General features: G+C 33.8%; 1 protein-coding gene and 1 pseudogene across 1 annotated transcript; both read right to left on the bottom strand.

The window, feature by feature from the left end:
• The window catches only part of LOC111378507, a 21,352-nt pseudogene extending 5,622 nt beyond the window's left edge, over positions 1-15,730 (bottom strand).
• A 5,313-nt stretch (positions 15,731-21,043) lies between these two features.
• On the bottom strand, positions 21,044-22,356 carry LOC111378510 (wall-associated receptor kinase 2-like). The gene is made up of 2 exons (XM_023001724.1): positions 21,344-22,356; positions 21,044-21,267 (listed from the first exon to the last, which is right to left on the bottom strand). The coding sequence occupies exons 1-2, from the start codon at positions 22,167-22,169 to the stop codon at positions 21,071-21,073; spliced, it is 1,023 nt and encodes a 340-aa protein (XP_022857492.1). The 5' UTR covers positions 22,170-22,356; the 3' UTR covers positions 21,044-21,070.
• Between the last annotated feature and the right edge of the window lie 2,039 nt (positions 22,357-24,395).

Genomic DNA, 24,395 nt, shown 5'->3' with positions numbered 1-24,395 from the left:
TTATATAAAGATAAGGATAAAAGCTTGATATTTTTTCCTCCCTTTTCCATCTCCACCGCCTCACCTCTCTTCCTTCCCATTTTTTTTTTTTTTTTTTTTACTTGTACACTTGTTTAATCTATGATCCAAATGTATGGTGGTGATGGATAACAAGTGGGGTTGATTATAAGTAATTAGTAGCCTAAAGACCTATATTTGCAAAGGAAATCTCTAATCTTCCAACTAATATAATCCAACTCTCTATCTTTCATTATTAGCAAATGTATCCCAAATCTAAACTTATATCCAACTTACATATCCAAAAATTGTAGATCGTAAATTAATTTAATCATTTGGTCAATTGAAGTCCTAACAAAATAATCGACCACATTCAATTTCAAACTTGACTTAAGTTTCGACTAACTAATAATCACTTCATGTATACACAACCTTGACGTTTCATGCCTACATTCATTAACTACCTCTAACATTAACCACTACAAAGGTGTTGTCCCCTTTTACCGTATGGCCAAAAATAATATTGAAAGTTAAATTGCTATCCCAAAGAAATTTAAACAAGCATAAAATTTCGGAATATTACAAATATCCCCTAATTCAAAATTTTAATTAGCATCAAGAAAAAACAATTTGGAAAAAGGAAATTGTAAGGAAAAAAACATTCTATATAAATAAACTAAACATAATTATATATAAAAAAAGGACCAAATTTAGTTTATTACAATCAATCTCAAACAACACTGTTAAAAAAAAATTCTCTCCGTACAGTTCGAAGAGATCAATTGATCCCTCTGAACTATGCGGCGAGACCACTCTCTGCTCAGTACTCCATACAGTGCGAAGAGATGGAGATTTTTTTTTCAACGATGACAAAATCTTAAGTATAACAAAGCTAAAACAAATACAGGCACAAAAAACATATAACATTGGAAAGTAATGATAAATATATACCATTGGAAAGTAATGACTGAAGGTAGCATTTCATGCATGAAAAACTAAAACAAATACAAGCAAAAAAAATATAGCATCGGAAAGTACTGCTAAATATAAACCTCTTAAACCAAAGGTCCTTAAATGTCGATCAGAATGAGGTTGCACTTCATGCATCAGATTTTTCAATTGAGGATTCTCCATACACATCTACTTTCTCTTTCTTTTTCTCACCTATTCTTAAACCAATCACCAACATTTTTTTTAGAAATAATAGGATAATGTGGCGATAAGGTGGACACTATATGTAGAATTTCTGCATTGTTTGGATTTTTATTTCCTCCATCAAATATGCATCGAAAAAAATCAACCTCTGTAGATGTAGGTACCCAACATTGTCTTCCCATAACCGTTTTGCCGACTGTAAGCAAAAAATAAAAAATAAATAAAAAAAGCCTAACTCGTTGAAAGCTCGAAGATGAAGTTTGACAGTAGTATAAAAGAAGAGATCGGGAATGTGGGTTGAAGAAAAGTAGATGATTAACCGAAATTTCACTGAAGAAAATCCTAAATGCCACATCACCAAAATGAAAATAAAATGGAAATGAAGATATCAATCAATTTTGTAGCTGAAAATAATGAAAATAAGGAGTATGGTTGTGAGCATAAGGAGTATGGTTAGTATGGTTGTCATCATAGTCGCAAGTATGGACGAGGCAAAGAATAAAAAATGAAGAGGAAAAAAAAAAACATGAACAGCGAAATGGCATTACTTTATTATTCTCTCTACAGTGCCATTCTATTCCCATTTTTAATAGAAGTTAGAAAAATGTGCTTTTCACCTTCTTGACTTGATATTTTAATAAGACTACAATCGGTATTTTCTATTTTCTTGATTAAAAAGTGCTTTTGGGCTCAAAAAAGTCATCCTATACAAATTATAGAGATCGATATAACTTAATCAATAAATAAAATCTTGTTTCAAATAAAGTGGTGTTTGTTAACAACTAATATATCCTTGTAGCACTAGTTATCATGAGCATAATTATTTTCAATAATATGGGGCTTTGGTTCAGAATAGATAATTAAGTTATTTGTATAATCCTTATTGAAAAACCCTTGTTGACAACTTTGGTGTTGTCAAAATTCGGGTCATTAATTTAAAAATTAGTTTTTAAAAGTTTTCAAAATGGATTAATATGTTACTGCCAATTGTGAAATTGTCAATTAAGGATGTACAAGTAGCATGACTCCACAATAAAATACATACAAATCTATTGGCTTATTTTTTTTCTTCTCTTTTATCTCTAGTTAATAACACATTATTAGCACGAAGAAACTCACCCAAAAAATAGAGAGAAAATTTGAAATCAATAGTTTAGAAATTCGTAGGATCTGGACAGCCTATGCAATTGTGATAAAATATTGATATCTCAATATTTCGTCGTTCAATCGTCATGAAATTTGGATAGGACGTTCACAACTCATTGTTCTTAAAATCTAACGGTTAATATCAAAATTCAACAATTCATTCGTGAGAAATATCTACATTAACAAACATGAATTTTTATGTACTATAAAATTTTCAAACTTACGTCTTCGAAAAATATGAGATTTGTTAACTATTCAAGGTTTTCTAAATTTTTCAGATCCAAGTAAGACTATTCTTTGAAAGTCTTTTTATTCTATTGTATATTATATTTGTGAAGTTTTATTAGATTAGTTAAATCTGCTTCTGAAGAAGCATAACTAGAAATTGTATTTGTGTTAAATGAATATAGTGTTGATGTTCTAAAAGAAACACAACACACCTTATATAAATGTTCCAGAATGAATTTTTCTACTCCTGAAGAGCATGATATTAAAATTTCAATATTTTAGAAGAATAGTGATTCATTATTCCAAAAGAAGCAAACATATTAGCTAGTATTCTTGAAGACAATCGTATTATGTTCCTGAAAAAACATAAATTTGTACATAATAACATTCTAGAAGAATATCATGACTAATAAAAATGTATTAACATATATATTAGAAGAATATTATTTTGATACTCCAGAAAAGGCAATATTGTGTTATGTAGGAGAATAAAATTTTACAATTGATAGTAATTTATTCTCTACTAAATTAAAGAGAAACATACTAAGTTTTTAAAATGTGTGGTACAATTGAAAGAAGCACTATATTGAACCACATGTTCAATAAATGAATGTATTCTTGTTTGACACGACCAGTTGGACCATTACGGAATCAATAATGATACGATATTGAGAATTAATGGACATTCAATGAAGAACTGAAAATTATTTCAATCTAATGAATTCTTGCACGATTTTTTTTAATTGAAAATTGGTCATTAACCATCACTAGCTAAATAAGAACTGAATTGTCTATATTTTTGAAAATTAATTACAATGATATATGTGGTCTCGTCACCTTTCATGTTGACCATCTAGTTATTATTTGTATTTAATAAGTATGATACATCAACTAGATGATTACATGGTGTTTGCAACCTAAAATTTGCAAGATTAGTACTCAAATTTTAAACTAAGAGCAAAATTTATAGATTATATGATCAAGATGATGTGTCTTGTTAATGTTTGTGAGCCTAAATCTCAACATTTTAATAAATATTGGTTGTGATGACGATAAATGATTTAACACTATTGTTTGTTGAATGCTTTCAATTAATTTCTAAACCATTTCTATTGAGAACAAAGTATTTTCTAGTTTTGTCTAGGGAATACTATTAGTATCATACCATAATATCAAAGTTTTTTCAGCTATATTTGACCTATGGTCAGAGTAAATTTTTCCATCTAATTATTTTGATTGTGCAATACATGTACAATTGATCTACCACAATACACTGAGAAAAACATTAAAGAATGCTGAGAACACATGTTTATTTTAAATCTTGTGAAATATTTTAAGATCCTACAAATGATATTTATAATGCGATGTGCTAATTTTAAATTTAATTGGACAATTATCTAAGCATTTGAGGGAGGAATTAAGAAGCTGAAAATTTTTGTATATAATGCATCATTACATTATCTAGATCCTTGTAAAAGATAATTCAAAATAGAAGTTTGAACGATGATTCACTTAGATGCATTTACTATCAAAGAGATAAAAAAACATTTTATACATTACCTTTAAATGCTCCAACTCGAATTGACATCTTGAAAGGACAATTTGTTAATATTATATTTGATAAATTTATGACATGCATGGAGCGTGATTACTTCCGATTCTAAGACAAAAAATCTACAATAGAAAATTGAGCATATAAAAGAAGATAGTCCCATTTATGAGATATATATACTTGGAGAACATATAAACATAACTAATTATAAAATCCTAGAAAAATTTTAAGTATTAGAAATATTGGAAGCAGAGATCTCTCATTAGATTATGTTATTATGGAAAAGAAATAGAATTGAAAAGAAAAAGTTGTCGACAATACTTTTGTACATGATGTATTGCAATATATTTTAAAAGACGAGAATATTGAAATAAATTCATTTATACATTTCGATTGAAGAAGTAATTGACATTTGAAATGCAAATATAACCAATTTATCTGCCATGGCTATTAATGGAACCATCTTAGAAAGATTTATCCCTTGTTTGTTAGAAATTGAAAAGTGAAAGTCAGTAGCAAATTGAGCACATATTTTATGGGATCTACAATCTTTTAAGTACATATCTTATCAACTTTCATTAAAATATACTAAAAATTTGATTTTAATCCATATCAAACATGGGCTTAATATACCTAAAGCATGTAATTCAAGTGATAGTATCATGAGGGAAATATATACATATTGTACTTTTTTCTTGACCAAAGATTTTGTCCGAGTTTTCTTAGCAATGTTTTAACGATATTCTTTGTCCCAGAATGTCCATAACCTATGAGATATTTGCCCTTAAAATAATAATCTTTTGTGCATTTGACTCCTTAAAAGAACGATAAAAGCTATATTTAAATCATCATGTCACTATAGTTATCAAAGATCAATAAGTATCTCATATGAAGACAGTATTATTTGAATACTATACAAGACAACATGAAATGTATTTCACCAGAATTGTGATAATGAAGATTGCTTGATACAAAAAATAATAATAATAATAATAATAATAAATAAATAAATAAATAAAATTCATTTATTGAAATTAGGGGAATATGAATTGGTTTGATTGAATTTTACTCGTTGTGGTATAATAGGACACCAGTATGCTTGAGAGATTTTCACAATCAAATTTTTGACGATGTTGTCAGAAAGTAAAGTTTGGAAAAAAAATCCTATATTGATAAGTGATGTGCGTGCATCGTTTACCAGTGTATGCGTCAGTATTTTTTAAAGCAATGATTAACTTTGTAAACCACACACATGCAAGGAGCATAGCCATGCACACATGGCAAAAACTTTGGGTGTGTTTTGAAACCCATCTTGCCCCACTGTTCGTACACACAAAAATAAGTTACATATGGAGTCTCTCTCCATTCTTCTAAAATTTTCAAATTTGTCACCAAAAATTCTTCGATCTCCCTCCAAAATTCACTTCTACTTTGTAGTATCATTAAATTCTAACATCATTCTACGAGATTTAAATACTTTTATCTATCAAAATCTAAGAATCAAGGTAAAAAATTTAAAACCTTTGAAATTTTTTAAAGTTAGTTTTTTTGCTTAAATTTTTGGATTAATATGTAGATTTGAAGGAGAATAGGCTTAGTTGTTGACATTGTTGGAAATTCGGTGATTTTATATATATATATATGAATTACATTCAAAACATATGCATGTAAAGTATTCAATAAATTACCCTATTTAAGTTTTAGGTCAAATTTTCATGTGAATTTCACACGAAACCTAAAATTAACATATATAAACACTCCCATGTGATTGCACGTCACTTTAATATGAATTGCATGAGAATTGGGAGGATGCAAATTTAGCCTACGTTTTCCCGCGTCCCTGCTCAATCTCTTACCAATCGCCTTTCTTTTTCCTATCAATTGAATTTAATATTACTTAATTATGATTGTTATATTTTACACACATGACTAATGTTCTTTAACACTATTTTGATAGGTATGACTCCAAACAAAAAAAAGCTCTTTCAACATCTAAAGGAAAATAAAAAAAGCCATGGGCCTTCAACACCACAATACAAAGACAAATTCAAAAATGGTTTCAAGGTGGAAAGTCAACTGAAAAGAAATAAGAGAAGCACTTGAAGATTTCTAGGGGTTTGAGATGACGAATCTGATCCACATATCCGATAGGGAAAAACTAGTAGATCCCATCTTAGTATAGAAGTTCTATGACAGAAAAACCAGTGTCTTTGACAGGCTTTGTCCTACAAGAAATAGACAGAACCGACCTCGCATTTCGTTCGCTCAAGCCAGACTCCCTCCTACTCCCTTGAGCCAGCTACATCTATTCAACCCTTCATCAGTGGGAAATCAGCATGGACAACCTCAACGGGGAGCCGCAGCTTAGCTCGCCTATAGATATGTGCATTCCTCGCTTAGGAATAGGCATGAAAGATGAGCTGCACTAGCTCGGATGCGAGCCAACAAAGATTGACCACACAAGGAGAAATGGTATAAGCCTTGAAAGATGTCTCCTTAAAAATCGGCCATTCCAAGCGAAGTCCTCTTGCGGAAAGATGTGCTAAGACATATAACTATCAGGTCGGGCTCCATGACCCCGACAAACATGAGCCAACCTTCACGACACGAGCCCCAAGAAAAATGATTCTCTGTCTTCTCCATCCCATCCAAAAGATGTAGTTGGGGAAGAAAGTCTTAAGAACTATCCCATTAGAAAGACAAAAGGCCTCGCCTAGAAAGATGAATGCCAATTTTGGACATCTCAGACTAGCTCCTCTTGCAAGAAGAGGCACTAAAGCATATAAATGAAAAGGCGAGCCCTATATCGTCTGCCAATAAGAACTGACCTCTCAACAGCAGTGGCAAAAAGCTGTGATCTGCTGTCTTCTCTAGTCAAAACAGTTCAGGCATAAGCTTTATATAATTATATTACTTATGAAAGCTGTGGCTCAAAAAGTGAAGGTCGACCCTCTGGTTGAGGGGCTAAAGACTTCAATCGCATCTAAAGAGAAGGGTCAGAATAGGTCAAAGAAGGCATAGTCCCACCTTATGTATAGTCCCAAATCAAACCATGTACTTGTGAAAAAAGTCTGTTCAAAGAAGAGGTAAAGATGAAACCACCTTAGTAGAACTGCCAAATGTAGAAAATGATAAGGGAAAACCTCACAAGGGACCATCCCCAAAATACGCAGATCCCCTTTAACTAACTGGGTAGCAGGCCTATGCACGAGCCACCAGCTCAGCTTTGCAAAATCGAAAGATATGAGATTAAGTGTCAGGACATCAGCTTGAGGGATAGAATCGATCCTTTTGCCTTAGAAAGATATGTTCATAACAAGCTAAAGAGCTTCGAAAAATAGGGCCTTAGCTCTCTTCATAATATATTTGAAGTGGACAGCTTCGGCACTTCATCAACAAAAACTTAGTTTACTTCAGGACCTCAAACAACGTCCACGATAGATGCTTCGGCACTTCATCAACAAAAAACTTAGTTTACTTTAGGACCTCAGACAACGTCCACGATAAATGCTTGTGCAAATTTTATTAAGTTATTTTGCTTTTAGATCCTTATTATGTCAATATCTATGTTTGAATTTGGAAGATTATTATGATTGCTGATAACTTGTGTGTAGCATTATGGCTTGCATACTTCACGACCCATAACATCATTCTTACCAGCACTGGTATATGTGTCATTTTACACACACTGTTGCCAGGCATATGACTTGATATGGTAGGCCTTTTCCATATTATGTTTTGGAAAAATATGAGATGCCAGCTATGGGTAATTAGAAGGGCAAAATAGACCTCATACCTATCTGATATATGAATAGTGGCCATGTCTATTTCACGCTATTTAGAAGATGCTGTCAAGGTCCTCCACAAAATGCGTGGCATTTTTTGAGGCAATTTCTTTGAAGGAATAAAAGAAATTAGCCCAAGAGGCATCAGCTCGTAGAGGCACTTCGGAATATGAGCTCAAAAGAAAATGTCGACGAAGGCAAGAGGGGCACCTTGATGAAAGGAGCTAGAGCCTAAAGAGATCCATCTCAGAAATGAAAAGTCAGCCCCAAGGGTACAACAACACAAAGGGTTGGATCCTATAAGGACCACCTCCGTAAAAGGCACAAGTTGCCTATAAAATGATAGAAAAATGAGGGGACTACAACAAGGGCACGACCCTCCCAAAACTCCCCCAACTACAACGCAGTAACAATTTAGAGCTCAATTCAAACATAGATTTGCATAAAAGGTAGAAATTTTATTCATTACTGCAAACACGTTACAATCAAGGGAAGTCAACCACTTACAAAGCACTTGCCAAAATAATAATAATAATGATGAATAATAATGAAAAAGTACAATTACTAAATCAGATGTACAATCCATCGGACCTCTCCCTCTTGAGGGATATCTACCATATATAGCAACTGTTATAATTACGAGGTCTGTCGGATCATGTTAAAACTCAAGCTATGGCTACAATACACTTTACCTAGTAAGCTCTGACAGAGGAAGCAACCTAGCTGCTTAGGGAAGGTACGTTGATATCGACCCCTAAGGATCCACATAGTGTCACTTGAGGCACTTTGGATGGAATTCGCATCCTATTGCAACATAATTTTTTCAAGACAATGGGTGACCCTCCGCACTTTAGCACTGTTCCCAAAGCGTTCAAAGAAGATTGTACTGAGGCTACATTTTATTTTCATGGGTCCAAGCATACAATACATTACACCCAAGATAATCCAATTTGCACACTCCATGGCACCATCTGAAACCAAGCAATCCCTTGCACCAACTCCCTCAAAATTCACCAAGTACAAATATAATTTTCGGTCATATCGCAGTAACACGAGTCAACATGATTTATGCAAGCAAATGTATATCCAAGTAAAATGAGCCTTTTAATGCAAGAACACGCATTTTCAACCATCAAATCTCAAAGACTTGGACACCCAAATCTAGGTCACATATGGACCATTTGATGCATCAAACATTTCAGCTTCATGGTCGAGATCGAAACATGTGTTCATTGGAACGCATTGAAAATATGAGGCACCACCCTCTTCGGGAAGACCAAAAGGCAGCATAGCAATCTATGGCAATAAATGACAAAAAACGTTCAATTGACCAAATCGTCTAACCTAACATACCACCCAAGTTTTTACATCTAACAACTTTGACATTGTAAGGAAATGCCACTTATTTGTATGAGGCACACAAGCCTCGACCTCAGTTCCGATGGCCATTGACGTATGTGTTTAGCAAGTCTAAAATTCTCATATGAATATTTAAAACAATTAGACTTGGGGTACTAACATTAACGCATGGATTTCTTTTCTTCAAAAAGTCAAACTCTATGTACCACATGAATGATCATACATGGACTTGGGAGACTATTGTTACTAGTCATACAGAACCCGTATTTACACGTGGCAATCATCCAAGTCATCCAAGAACTGCAACATTTAAAGTAGTCCCAATTAAATGCCAAGGTCATTACACTAAGAATAGCCGAGATGGCCCTACCCTTGCTCATCTCTTGTTGCCGAACTCCCTGAAGTATCTAAGGTCCTTAACAGGTTCAGTAGGCGCATCTATGGAGTTGATTGATGTGACATGCCCATTTATTGAGTATCAGAGAAGTCAGCCTAGACTTGTAGGATGGCTGACCTCTTGTCAAGACTCTGTCGATGTAATTAATATGAAGTAGAGTTGACAAACATTAAGGATTGTCAGATCAAGCCACATGGCTTGGATATCATTTAAAGGGATGGATCTATGAATGAAAAAGGAGAACATAATATATCTCTCACTTGTCTCCATCTTCTTCTTCCACAAACATTCATATTTACAGTAGAAATACTACAAAATACGTCCACGTGTATATTATCTTCTAACGACACCTGTTGGCCATTTTCAAAGGTCAACACAGAGTATACAGAGACACCAATAGGATCACGTCTAATCTCTCAAGCTTGCATAAAGAGCTTGACCTGATGATGAAGAGATTGGGCTGATGTACAGAAAGGATGAAGGACGTGTACACCAAAGTCGAAGGCATGCTGACCAGATTAGAAGACACATACAAACAAGTTGATGAGATGTGTGTCATGATGAAATATTTCTTCACTGGCTTCATTAATTCCCCTCTTCTTCTTCCACCATCATCTTTAGACCCGTTAGGATTTGGAGCATTCATAACTTTCTCTTAATTTTTTGCATATTGCTTAAAATATATTTAGACATTGAGGGCAATGTCTATTATAAATCTGGGGGTGATTTTGCATCAAGTTGATTGTTTCACTGTTCTGTATGCTTGTTGAGTTTTTTTTTTTTTTTTTTAAAAATGCTATTTTCAATTTCATTACTTCTATGATGTATTTTTGTGTGCTTGCATTAGTTAGATAGCTTTGCCAACTATGATGTACATATTGGAACAAAGTGTTGAACTATAAGATTTTGGATAAGTTACATGTAGAGTTAGTTCATGCTTATTCATATGAAACTTTATATTTTTGTGCAGAAGATGTATATTTTGCATCATAAATGAATAAGTTTATTTATACTATTGAATAAGTTGAAAATAGTGGACCTTGGATGCTTAAAACAATCAACCACTATAATATACATCTTTGACCCAATTATAAAATAGTTTAGGGATGGCTGAGTTGATATAGGGAGTCATAGAGATGAATGTTAATTTCATGTGTGCTAAATTTTTGTGGAAATTGTCTAAGTTCAACAAGATGAAAATTAGGTGAAAAATCAAGAATGAGTATTTAATGAGGAACATTGCAGTAATCATTGCACAAAAGGAAAAAATGCCATGTTGTGAAGGTACCACATAAAAGATTCCAATGAAGACAATGATTGAAAATCTCAAAAAGAAAACTCAAAAAGGGATTAGCTAGCGTATCAACTTTGCAAAAGTAGGTGCATGAACAGAATAAGCACTACATGTCTTGATTAAATCCAAAACACTTGTTTAAGATAATTAGACACTTGATCATGAATTATTAGCTTAGTTAATTCTTGAAGATTGAAGTAGTAAAAAATAAGGAGAATTCTTGTTTATTTATATACTAAGCTACAATTAGTAAAATTTAACCAAACTAGTGAGCGTGAGGATCAATGTATGATTTCAACCCTCAGTGAAACTTACAAGTGAGGAAAGAAAGTATACAACCAATGAGGGTTGGACCTCAAATCAATCTATGACATCATGGTGTTTTATATGAATCTTCACACATACACACACGTCGATTTTGCATTATATAAGTAAAAATTGATCTTAGCAATTTTGAAGTAGTTTATAGTTTTAACTCGAAATTTTAATCTTGAGGCCAACAACAGGTTATCTAACCATGTTTGTTTGAAAAATTTGCTTAGGTTGTTCTATATTTTGTTTGAGGACAAACATTTGTTAAATTTGAGGGTATTTAATAAGAGTATTTTGTAAACTTATTTGAGCCGTTAAATGAGCTAAATTGTTATGGATTTCTATGAATTATGGCTTAATCATGTTTATATTTTTTTCATTGTAGTAATTTTTTTTTTTTTTTTTTTTATTCAAAAAAAAAAGGGGGAAATAAAAAAAAAAAAAAAAAAAAAAAAAAAAAAAAAAGAAAACAAAGAAAAGAAAACAAAGAAAGGCTTAAATGAATAATTTTCAAAATTATAAGACTAAATCAAAACTTCTAAAGTCCATTGGACCTAATATCAATGAATGGAGAATGGTTAAAGTCAGTCAGATACATTTGGGAAGATGAGGAACCAAAATCATGTCAAGGAAGGACTAAAGCTTAACAAAGAATCAAAATCAGGGACCAAAAAGCATAAATCCAAAATCTTTGGTGGATCGTGCGGGCCACCAATAGAGGAGCGTGGGCAAGGTACCTTGTCTCAAAACCTAAGAGCACGACTCCACAATGCACACACACAAACCCACATGCGATGCGCGTGCATAGGGTGATTTCTCAGACTGGTTGGCTTTATCCTTTTCTGATTCAAACTCTTTTTAGGATAAACTTCTTACACTTATTAGACCTAATTGAGGTAGCCATTGATAGGACACATCACATTATCACAAAGAAGAAGTCTCCAGCATGAGAATCAAGGCAATTAACACACAAAGATTGAAGAATGAAGGTCCGATTTCAAGATTCAAGAAGACAACGTTGATTTTTCCTGTTTCTTTCATTATTCTTAGTTTCGGGTGATGTCATGTCAATTCTTTCTATATAATTTACATATGAATATGTACGCTAATTCTTCACACGAATTGAATGAAGAAAGATAAGCAGATTAGTTAATTTCTTATTATTCTTGATTGCATGCTTAATTGCATTATTTGATTGTCTAATCATCAATTGAATATATGGTTGCTAATTATAGTGTTGAAAACTTTACAATTAGTTTAGAACACTACAAGATTAACACACGGATAATGGATGCTAGGAATAACAATATTACGTGTGTAATCATCTAGATAATCGTGTAATTTAATGAGCTCTACCCATTCGGACTTGGACTAAGAATATACGATCATGAGTAGAATAAACTTAATTTATATTGTTTAAGAATGTTAAATATTATAGGTTTTGTCAAAAATGCATGAATAAGACTAATTTACGTAATCAATAATTGAAATAGGTAATAATAGGCGAATTTGTAGTTCAATACACTCATTTTATATACTTGCAAACCAACGTTTTATATATTTGTTAGATTAATTTAGACTAATTCCCAAAAAAAATAAAAAAATAAAAAAATCTTTTATCACACACTTTAAATCTAATAAGACAATAGTACACTTTGATTGAATTTTATTCTTTGCAGGACGATTCACATTACTTACGACGTATTATTTGTCAACGATCCCGTATGTTTACTGGATTTCCATGATCTATTACCTTATTAAACGGTGTAATATAACAAGGGATTGGTGTATGATGTAGTGATGCTATTATCACTGATAGTAAATGTGGAGTTGATGCTTGAAAGTAGAGTTGATTCTCCTAATTCAGTATCAATTACTCGAGAAGTTCTTCGGATGGTTGCAGGCCTCCTAGAGAGCCTAATATTCTCCAAGTCCATGGCAACTTCTTTCATTGTTGGCCGTCTTATCCCATTCAAGTTCAAGCATCGATATGCTATATTAGCAACAGAACTTATCTCTTCATCCTTGAAGTGCTCTGAAATTTTTGGATCAAAAATTTCATTCAGGCAGTTTTGTTCCATAGATGTAAGAAAACGTTTCACTAAACTTCTTTCATCTTCTGTAACATTTGAAGATATAGGCTTTTGTCCAGATAAAAGCTCAACAAGAACAACACCGAAGCTGTAGACGTCGCTTTTATCTGTTAATTGGTTTGATTGAAAGTATTTTGGATCGAAATAGCCGAAAGTTCCCTTCACTTGGGTGGTAAGGTGAGTTTAATCTATTGAAATTGATCTTGAAATTCCAAAATCCGAAACTTTGGCTTTATAGTTTTCATCTAAAAGGATATTACTTGACTTGATATCCCTGTGATAAATGGGAAGAGATGTTTCATAATGGAGATAGGCAAGGGCTCCTGCTATCTCTGTTGCGATTCTTAAGCGTATATCCCATGTCATGGTGAAATCATCGCTCTTGTCATGTATGTGATCAAATAGGGTTCTATTGGGCAAAAATTCATAAACCAACAATGGAACTTCTGTCTCCAAACAACATCCTAGTAGCTTAACAACATTTCTATGGTTGATTTGAGAAAGGATTGTGACCTCATTTATAAACGGCTCCAGTTGATTTTGTCCTACTAACTTGGCCTTCTTTACTGCTACAGTTCTCCCGTCAGATATCATGCCCTTGTAAACCGTACCTTGAGCTCCTCGACCTAGTATTCAACTTTCGTTGAACTGATCTGTTGCCTTCGACAACTCCTTAGCTGTGAAAAGTCTTGTTTTTTCTAGGAGACCTTCATTTGTTGATATTTGTTGTTGTAACAAAAGACCGCCATTTCGTTTGAAAAATTTTTGTTTGTGCTTTTGTTCCTGTCTCTTCTTCACTACTTTGTATAACCAAAAGCTAACTGCTAGTAGTAATAGCAGTCCGATGCTTGTGCCCACAACTGCACACAATCATTGAAACACACAAGAGTAGTCAAATGAGATACTTATACATTTCATGTAGTGTGAAAATTAGAAGCATGCCCTTTGATAGGGAATTGCATTTATTAGATTTCTATGCATCACAAGCAATTTTTCGTGACTTGATTAGGGACTGATTGGTCGTCATAGTCAACCAAATTGAAAATAACATGCTCTTATAGCATTGGTTTCCTACTTTATAATAAACTAAGGATTTATTATACTTTGTTGCTTAAGTCTTCATTATAGCAGTTATTTGATGATTTATAACTAAAACTGGATGCATTGAACAATTGTTTGAATTTGATAATTGGAAATAGTAGATTCCTATATTTACCAATTCGTCATTACTCTGGTGAATGACTCTTTTATTCATTCATTAGGCCCTTGTTTGATGTGTTTATTTAGCAAATTTTTAACAAGTTTCTAACTTTTTAAATTCAGAATTTTGAATAAAATGCTTATGCCACATGTTTGACAACATTTGGAATGAATTTCTCACATTCATTTGCAATACCAAAAATGCCCCTTCCTTTGTTGCTGTTGGTTAAATATGCATTCATTGACAATTCAAACTTAAGGGTAAAAAGGGAATAAAACTTATGTGTTCATATAGACGTTGTGCATGGTCAAGAACAAATAAGATGTGACTTATAACATTTTATTCAAACTTGGAACTTTTAAAGTTGAAAATTTGCCAAATAGCAACAATGGCTAAATAATAAATAATTTGTTCCTATGCCAGTAGGTGCAAAGACTTCTAATTTTGACTGAATTATAGCAAAGAGACAAGGTAAAGAAATTTGCATGAGTGACGGGTGTTTTTAACCTGTAAACACGAGTAGTTTAGTTGAACGCTGGGCAGGTTCAATAGAACTCAAGAGAATGCAGCCAACACCAGATTTTCTGCCATCACCAATGTAACCATTCGGGCAAGAACAGTTGTAACCACCGGGAGTATTAATGCAAATCCCGTTTTCATTATCACAGGGATTACTCTCGCATTCATTAATATCTGAAAAAAAAAATTAAAAAAAAAAAAGTCAGATGTCAAATTTATATTGAGGTTATAAGTCATTTTGGTTTATCCATGAAGTATTCTAAACAACCTTGGCAGCCTGGTTTGAGATATGGATTTCCCACATATCCACTAGGGCAACTGCAGCGGTATCCTCCCAAACCAGCATCAGAATCAAGGCAAATACTGTTTTCTTGACAAGTATAGTTGTTGGACTTTTGAGCTTCAGTACAAGTTTGATAGTCGATCACCCAATCCAATACCAATGGCACAGTTTCTAAAATTCTCTCTCTGACATGTGGATCGGAGAGATCAAAAACGCGAAATACGTAGCTATCCTTCTCTCCGAGAAAGGAATAGCCACATCGGTTAAAAGAAAAGACCTTTGTGTGATTATATAAGCTGCTCATGGAAATTGAAATGATCTCTAGACCCTTCCGAATGGAAGCCTGACAACAGCCAACTCCCAAACAAGAGTCTTTACTCAATTCCTTGCTGTCAGAGCATAATGCCATGTTGGAAGAATTTTGTGAATAGTGACGCCGAAATAAGTATAATGATGGTGACAAAGCCGAGGCAAGAGTTGGACTCTTTGTCCTTAAGTCGAATTTGCCCCGCAACGGTGCCTACGGATTTCGGCAATCGACTCCCAAGATACAACGGCTACACTTGTGTTTGTAGCACTCCAAAACACAAGTACAACGAACCCAATGTAGGTTTATGTACTCCACAGATGAAATGAAAGAAAATCAAAATAAATGAAATGATTTTGATTTTGATTTTGGATAGAAGAGAGGATGAGCGACGTTTTTGCATATCAAACTGTGAGGAATAGGACACCCAAAGGGTCCTATTTATAGACCATGAAGGGGTGTGGTTGAGACCAAACCATGCACCATTTCCAAACAATGCACCTTTATGAAAAGGTGTCTATTCACTAATGGTTGAGGTCTTTTTCGTAATTTCTCATTCATCCGATATTGGTTTTCGAAATGCCAAATATACCCTTCAATACATGCAGAGAAATCAAAATTCTCTTTCGGGGGCGTTGCCCCCGACCCCCCACGAGGGGCGCTGCCCCCTCGACCCTCGCGACCTGACCGGTCAGGTCGATCCCCGTTTGTGCGCCCCGAAGCGGCGAAGTGGCAAATAATTTTGCCTAAACGGATTGAGTCGAGCTTTTGAGTATTTGGCCGAATTCGATACAAACTTTAATCGATTTTCAATTCTCAATTTATTTAACCAATATCCAACATGCCATACATCCACCGCTGATGTTCTGAGCGACTCCTAGGGAAAGGTCATCACATCCCAGAACTGTTAACACATTTTCATTTGACAAGCTGTTAGGTGTGGCGCGTAGATTGACCCAAGCATGGTTTCGGAGGGTTAGAGCACCCAACTCATTATAGCAATGGGAAGCAACCAAGTTTTTTACCCTGATTTTGGTGTCTGATATGTTAATAACGTCTATATTACCTGTACTGAGGAAGGCTTTTGGAGGAGTGAAAGATGTGCTACAGTTGATGTCAAACCATGACCCAATGGAGCACCCTGAACCTAAACCGATGCCAAACGGGTATGGAACAGTTACGTTCCCGCACTTGGCTGGGCAGCCAGGCTTGGTTATTATGCTGTTGTTGAGGGTCTGATTTGATATGGCCAAACTCAATGGAAGCCATAAGAGGAGGAGCAGATTGCAATTTTTCTTCATGTTGGTTGATACACCACAAGGTGATTGAGGGATATCACTCTGTCTTGTTTATATACAAAATACAATTTTTTCTTCTCTTTTTAATTATTATTATTATATTCTCTTAGTATCGTGATATTTTTCAAATTCTTACAATAATATTTCGTTAGTATTATGCTTATAGAAAATTATACAATTTTCACGATAATCTTCACTATTTGTATCTCAAATAATATTTGGTTAGCATTTTACTATCTTGCTACAACAACCTCAATGATTCTCTGTACTGGGCAGCTAATTAGTTCTAAAGCATGTTGGGGGGTATAGGTGAAATTAAAAGTTTAAAAATCAACTTCCCAGAAAACTAATAATTTGGGTTTATTGGTTGTAATATACTGTTTCGGACTTCGAGTGGTTTAAGTCATGAACACATTGCAAGTATGAAGAAATTACTATTTATCCAAAAAATATACAGCCCCTGTTTGATGTTAATTATTATGTAAAAATGATGTTTTGTAAAATGTGGGGTTAAAAAGTGGAGAAAATTCAATTTATGTGTAAAAAATTTTATTGTGTGAATGTGTAATAAAAAATCAATATGAAAACTAAATTATTTTATTTTAAAGGGAATGAAACATGTGCATAATCCTTCTCTTTCCGAGAAACTTTACATAGCCAATCCAATTCAAGATGGCATAATCCTTCTCTTTCCAAGAAGCTTTATATATCCAATCCAATTCAAGGGCCTGGAAATTATTCTTTACACAACAATATATAATTCTCTCTCTGTCCAATAAACTTTCTATGCCAACAATATATAATTCTCTCTCTGTCCAATAAACTTTCTATGCCAATTCAAATCATGGCTATATACTTGATGTCATTGTCCTTACTTCGATTCCTCCCTTTTTTTATTCTTAACCATAAAGACAGCAGTTGAATTGTCGCAATATATTCTCAATGGCCTGGAAATAGAATCCATGATTCTAAGCCCAGATATGAAACTCTTTTACTATACACCTTGTGAAGTAGCCTCAAAACAAGCAATGAACTCAGCTTCCATAGTGGAAGCAGCACTCAAGGTCTGCTTAGCAATCTTCCAAGATACAACACCATTGGCCATCATAAAGATGTATCTCGTGTTGATTTGCATGAATCAACACAGTGGGCAAAGTCTGAATCTGAGTAGCCAATTACTTCCAAATTCTAATTCTTTGCAACTCATGGCTTGTGAAAAAGACTCAGGATCATTTATGTCTACAATGTTTTAACCATATTCTTGTAGATATATAACATAATCACTAGAAATTGCTGATCTCTTTGTTCTAGTAGATCTTAATGTCATTCCATTATAATACTTTGAAGAATGTGGTTCAATCGGTTGTTCAAAAGTCCTTGGTAACTCTTGAATTACCTGATCCACTGGGATGTTGTCAGCAACTTGTGGAACGTCAACGATTGGTTGTTTAATACCAGTTTGTACTTGAGAGGTGCTGTGAACAATAACCAATCTATTACTTGAGGTGGAAGGTTGAGATCCTGAATGATCATTCTTAGAAACTATGTACCTGATTTGATCGCTCCCACTGATCAAGTCATTATCAAGAAAATTCACATTTCTTAACTCCACAATCCTAGTGTTGTGAGATGGACAATAGAATCTGTACCAATTTTGACCTTTCGACATATCCAATGAAATACCTACTAATAGTCCTTGGGTCTAGTTTCTTTTTCTTGTGGATTATAAACTCTTACTTCAGATGGGCATCCCGCAGCGCGCATATATTTTCGCACCATGTCCAATAATGTTCTACTTCTTCTTTTTGCTATGCCATTCTGTCTGGTGAACAAAACATGGTGTATTGAAAAACTATCACATTCTCTTGAACAAACTTTGCAAGCGTACCATGTGCTTGTCCATCCTCTGTGCATCTACTATAATATCCCCCACCTCTATCTTAATCATAAGATCTCACAATCTTAATATGCTTTCTGTATTGATAAGATCTCACAATCTTAATCTGCTTTCCGCATTGTTTCTCTACTTCAGCCTTAAAAATCTTAAAGGCATCTAATGCTTCGTTCTTCTTATGAAGCAAGTAGAGATACATGTATCATGAGTAGTCATCTATAAAAGAGATGAAGTATCTCTGACCATGTAAATCCATGTCTGGACTACATATATTAGTATGTATGATTTCTAATATGTTCGAACTCCTATTGGCACCATTCTTTGACTTGTTGGTCCGCTTTCCCTTAATGCAATCTATGCAAGTTTCAAAATCAGTAAAATCAAGAGCATTAAGTACCCCACATATATGGTGCCATAATTCGATCTATGGAGATATGTCCCAATCTCCACGCCATAATTTAGAGGAATCCTCATTCATAACACATCTTTTAATACCAGTTTGAACATGTATAGCATTATAAGTGGTGTTATTTTGCAAATTGAGAGAGAAAAGACCATCAGACAATGTACCATTCCCAACAAGATCAGATTTATAAAATAAATTGAAATTTGATTCTTAAAATTTAAAGGAATAACCCAAAGGTACAAGTCTTGAAACTGAAATCAAATTTCTGGAGAAACATGGAATATAAATGTCTTTTTCAAGTCTAAAATAAAACCACTACTTAAAGTTAAACTATATGTTCCAATAGACTCCACATGTGAACACATCTTGTTTCCTCAATAGATGCCTTGCTCACTTCCCACTGGCTTCTTTAGATTTTGTCTACCTTGCAAGGTATTCAAAATATGGATTGTAGAGCCAGAACCAATCCACCATGTGTTGTACATAACATTAACCATATTAGATTCATAGCAAACAAATGAGATTGGATTGTCTTTATTCTCAAGCCATTCTTGAAATTTAGCGCATTCCTTCTTTACGTGTCCCTTTTTCTTACAGAAAAAACATAAGGATTCCTTCTTAATGTTAGCTTGAGGAGGTATTTTACCTTTCTCCTTCTTATTGGCTTGAGCTCTGTCCTTTTCCCGTGTTGCCAGCATTGCACTTCCCCCTAATTCCATTACGAGCCTCCCTTCCTCTTGAACGCACATGGTCATGAGTTCATTAATTGACCATTTGTCTTTATGTGTGTTGTCGAGATCTTGAAAGGCCCGTATTGAGAAGGGAGAGAATTCAGGATATAGTACACCAGGAAGGGTTCCAATATCTCAACCTCAAGGTTCTTTAGTTGAGCCGCAATATCCCTCATCTGCATGATGTGCTTCAGCACACCTTTCACAGTGGTGAGCATCATGGAAGAGAGCTTCATAATTAGAGTGCTTGCTAGTGCCTTATCTGAAGTGATGAATTGATCACCCATGGCCTTTAGCAAATCAAGGACTTTCTCATGCTGATCCACTGAACCATGTATACTAGCTGAGATATTTGTCTTATGAACATCATACTAAGGCAGTGGATCGTTCCTATCGTTCATAAAGAGCAACTTTATTTGGAGTGCTAGTCGCAGTAATTGCAGGTGGTTTGTCTTTCCTAATTACATAGTCAATGTCCATCCACCTTAGATTGAGTAAAATTCTCTCCTTCAATACTTTATAATTATCACCCTTAAGTTCGGGTAAGTTCGGGAACATCGCAACGGATATCAGAAAAATTTGCAGGTTGACTGGCTGCATATATTATATGCTTATGTTATAACTGAGACTTGATTAAATTTCATTCTTTACCAATGTAAATCATGTTTAAATTAGAATCTATTGACATAAAAATTGATAGAATTATCAAATTATGTACTTAATTCATAATTAGTGAGTATATTATGATCATAATGTGATATTCTATCCTAAACTCTATAATAAGACTATCAAATTATATACTAATTCATAATTCCGGTGGGTATATTATGAAAAGGGTAAAATGACATCTTATCCTAATTAATTATATAAATATAATAAAAAACCTGTGGAATAAAATGTATCATATTAAGTATAATTAATTACAATTTATTTTTCTTCTTGATTATATTTAATGCCATTGAAATTAGCAATAACGTTTAGTGGACTTGTGGGAATATATGTTGTTAGTATTAAAGATATGCATAGCATTGAACGGCCCCTAAATGACAATGTTCTAGTATAACGTCATCCGTGTCACAATATAAATCATCGAAAAAAGTTGTGTCTAAATTATTATAAGTATCCAATTGGCATAACGATCTTACGTTCATGGTATATACCATCTTGAAACAAACAAACAAAGCCACGAACACCATATTTTCTGTCACCAGCAAAGTAACCTTCCCGGCAAGAACAGTGGTAACCACCAGGAGTATTACTGCAAATCTCGTTCTCGTCATCACAGGGATTACTCTCGCATTCATTGATATCTGAAAAACAACAACGAACGTCAGATGCATGTCTATATTGGGGTCATAAGTCATTTTGGTTTATCCATGAACCAACCTTGGCAGCCTGGCTTGAGATATGGATTTCCCACAAATCCACTAGGGCAACTGCAGCGGTATCCCAGACCTGTATCAGAATTAAGACAAATACTGTTTCTTTGACAAGTAAAATTATTGGACTGTTGAGCTTCAGTACAATTTTTATTGTCGATCACCCAATCCAATACCAATGGCACAGTCTCTGAAATTTTCTCCATGATATGTGGATCGGAGAGATCTCTAAAGCGAAATAAGTAGCTATCCTTCTCTCCGAGAAAGGAATAGCCACATTTGTTAAAAGACACGACCTCTGTTTGATTAGATCGTCTGTCCAAGGAAATTAAAAAGCTCTTCAGACCCTTCAGAATGGAGGTCTCACATGAGCAAAATGCATTACATCCACGTCCGCGCCCCTGACTTTCTACCATGGAACGGTAATCACATCCCAGAACTGTTAACACATTTTCATTTGACAAGCTGTAAGGTGTGGTTTCTAGATTGAACCGAACTGTGCTTTGATTGCTTAGAGCACTAAACTCATTATAGCATTCGGAAGCTACCCGGTTTTTTACCCGGATTTTGCTGTCTGATATGTTAATAACCTCTAAATTACCTTCACTGGTAAAGGCTTTTGGAGGATTGAAAGATGTATTGCAGTTCATGTCAAACTGTTGTCCAATGGAACACCCTGAACCTAAACCGATGCCAAACGGGTATGGAACAGTTAAGTTCCCGCACTTGGCTGGGCAGCCAGGCTTGGTTATTATGCTGTTGTTGAGGGTCTGATTTGATATGGCCAAATTCAATGAAAACCATAAGAGGAGGAACAGAAGGTAAGTCTTCATATTGGTTGATACACCACAAGGTGATTAAGGGATGTCCAAATCTGTCTTGTTTATATACAAAATACAATTTTTTCTTCTGTTTTTTTATTTTTATTTTTTGGAAAACATGCAGTGGAGGTCCTACTATCTATTGGTGTTATAACAAGTCTGTATTCAACTTTTACTTTTGGGAGATTAGTCTAACTTCTCAACTTTGTGATTATCTTCACAGTATGCCCTCGTTTGTTTTCCATTATTTTCTCATTAAAATGAAAAATATGATCATTATCCATCACATCAAGTCATCAAATTTGAATTTTTATCTCTTATGTGGGGCCCATAACGATTATATTTTTTTATTTTTATTTTTGCATAAATGTGAACCAAACGGAGCCTAAATTTGTCTAGAAATTTTTGAAATACGCGGAATGGTTCTCTAGCTAACTAATCTCTAACAACTTCAAATTCTTGAGTACACAGGAGATCAGCTGTCAAGTTAAAAATTGCTTGATGCTGAAGTTACCGATTTGAAAGTATTACTAATATCCTAATATTTTATAGATTCTAATGATATTATTTTGTGAGTATTATCATTATAGAAAATTATACAATTTTCACAATTATCTTCAATAATTATATCTCAAATTATATTCATTTAGTATTGTGACTTAGAAATCATCTTGCTAGGACAACTTCAATGACTCCACACGGGGGAGCTCTTGGTTCTCAAACATGTTGGGGGATTAGGTGAAGTTAAGAGGGTGTTTGACACCCATTTTATGGAAAAATAAATTTTAAAATAGTAGATTGATGGAGAATATGTGGATGAAAAACAAAAAAAAAAAAAATTATTTACGTGTAATATTATTTTAATGAAGAATATGTGATTAAAAAAAGAGAGAGAAACATGTATTTTGATAAAAATAATAATCAAAAGGGCCTAAAAGTTTAGAAATCAACTTCTCACAAAACTAATAATTAGGTTTATTTTGTTCGATTATTGAAAAACGAAATTAGACTCCTTGTAGGCGCAGTATACAAGCAGTTCTTGTTCTCTGGTCTGTTTCTGCAATTTATCTCCTTCACAAAACTCTAGAAATGGGGCGATGGAGATTATCAAGGTTGGGGTTCAACATTTTTTTTTTAATAATTTGGTTTATTTTTTTCTGTAATATACTGTATCAAATTTCTCAAGTCTTTTAAAAGTCAACACTAGTTCAGGGATGTTCTCGTATGGGCGCCATTATTGTTGAAAGAATTTATTCTTGTAACACATCACATGGCCCCATGTGAAAGCGAATCCAAATTTATTCATTATACAACAGTAGAATAACCATTTAAAAACTGACATTGTAGTAGTAAATTGTCATAGCATTGACAATTCAAAGACGTTGAAAGATTAAAGTTCCAAAATACCCCCATTCTTCAAACTTAATTTACAAAAATGACACTCTCTATTGGTTGATGGCACTACATTTAATGGAAGGACAATTTGGGAAATTGGAAATTATACCTGCCATCCCACTTACCGAAGTCAACAATCAAGAAGTCACAACAACCGACAAACAATACGTTTGGTTTGTGGTTCTATTTTCTATTTCGAGATATTATTTTTAAATTGTATAAAATACGTTTGGTTTATATGAAAAGCTGTTTTTCAAAACAAAATACTAGAAAATGTATTTGGTTTAAAAATTTTAGAAATAGTTTTATGATATTTTGAAAGGGTTTGGAGGGAGGAAGAGAGAGTGATTGGGAAATTTGAGAAATTTTTTAATTTATTTATCTTGTTTCAAGTTAAAAATTCAAAAAATTGTTTAAATTTTATGTTGTAAAATTTTTCTTATTTTAAAAACGCATTTTTGAAAATAAAATATCAAACACGTTTTAAGTATTTTAAAAAACTAAAAATTATCCAAAACAATAAACAAAACGCACTCAACTTGTTGGTCCCATAGCAACAGCAAGAAACTTTCAGTAGCCAACACAAATTGCCCCAATTGAGCCCCATTATTACTCATTAAAATTCATTACAACAAATTATTTTTCAATTTTTCCAGTAACTATAGCCCCCATGTGTCATACCATTCAGAGAGTACAGCTTGCGTGTACAACAAGAGTAATTAATTGTGCCACAAAATTACGGTACTACCCTTCCAAGCCTTGGCCTCAGTTTTTGGTCAGTGAGGGGCATATTAGTAATTTAGTGTGGACATGGGAGGGTGTTTTTGTCCTTTGGACCAAAGG

The sequence above is a fragment of the Olea europaea genome, unplaced genomic scaffold (genome assembly GCF_002742605.1).
Source record: "Olea europaea var. sylvestris unplaced genomic scaffold, O_europaea_v1 scaffold1825, whole genome shotgun sequence".
NCBI classification, from domain to species: domain Eukaryota; kingdom Viridiplantae; phylum Streptophyta; class Magnoliopsida; order Lamiales; family Oleaceae; genus Olea; species Olea europaea.
This window is presented reverse-complemented; position numbering and strand designations above follow the sequence as displayed.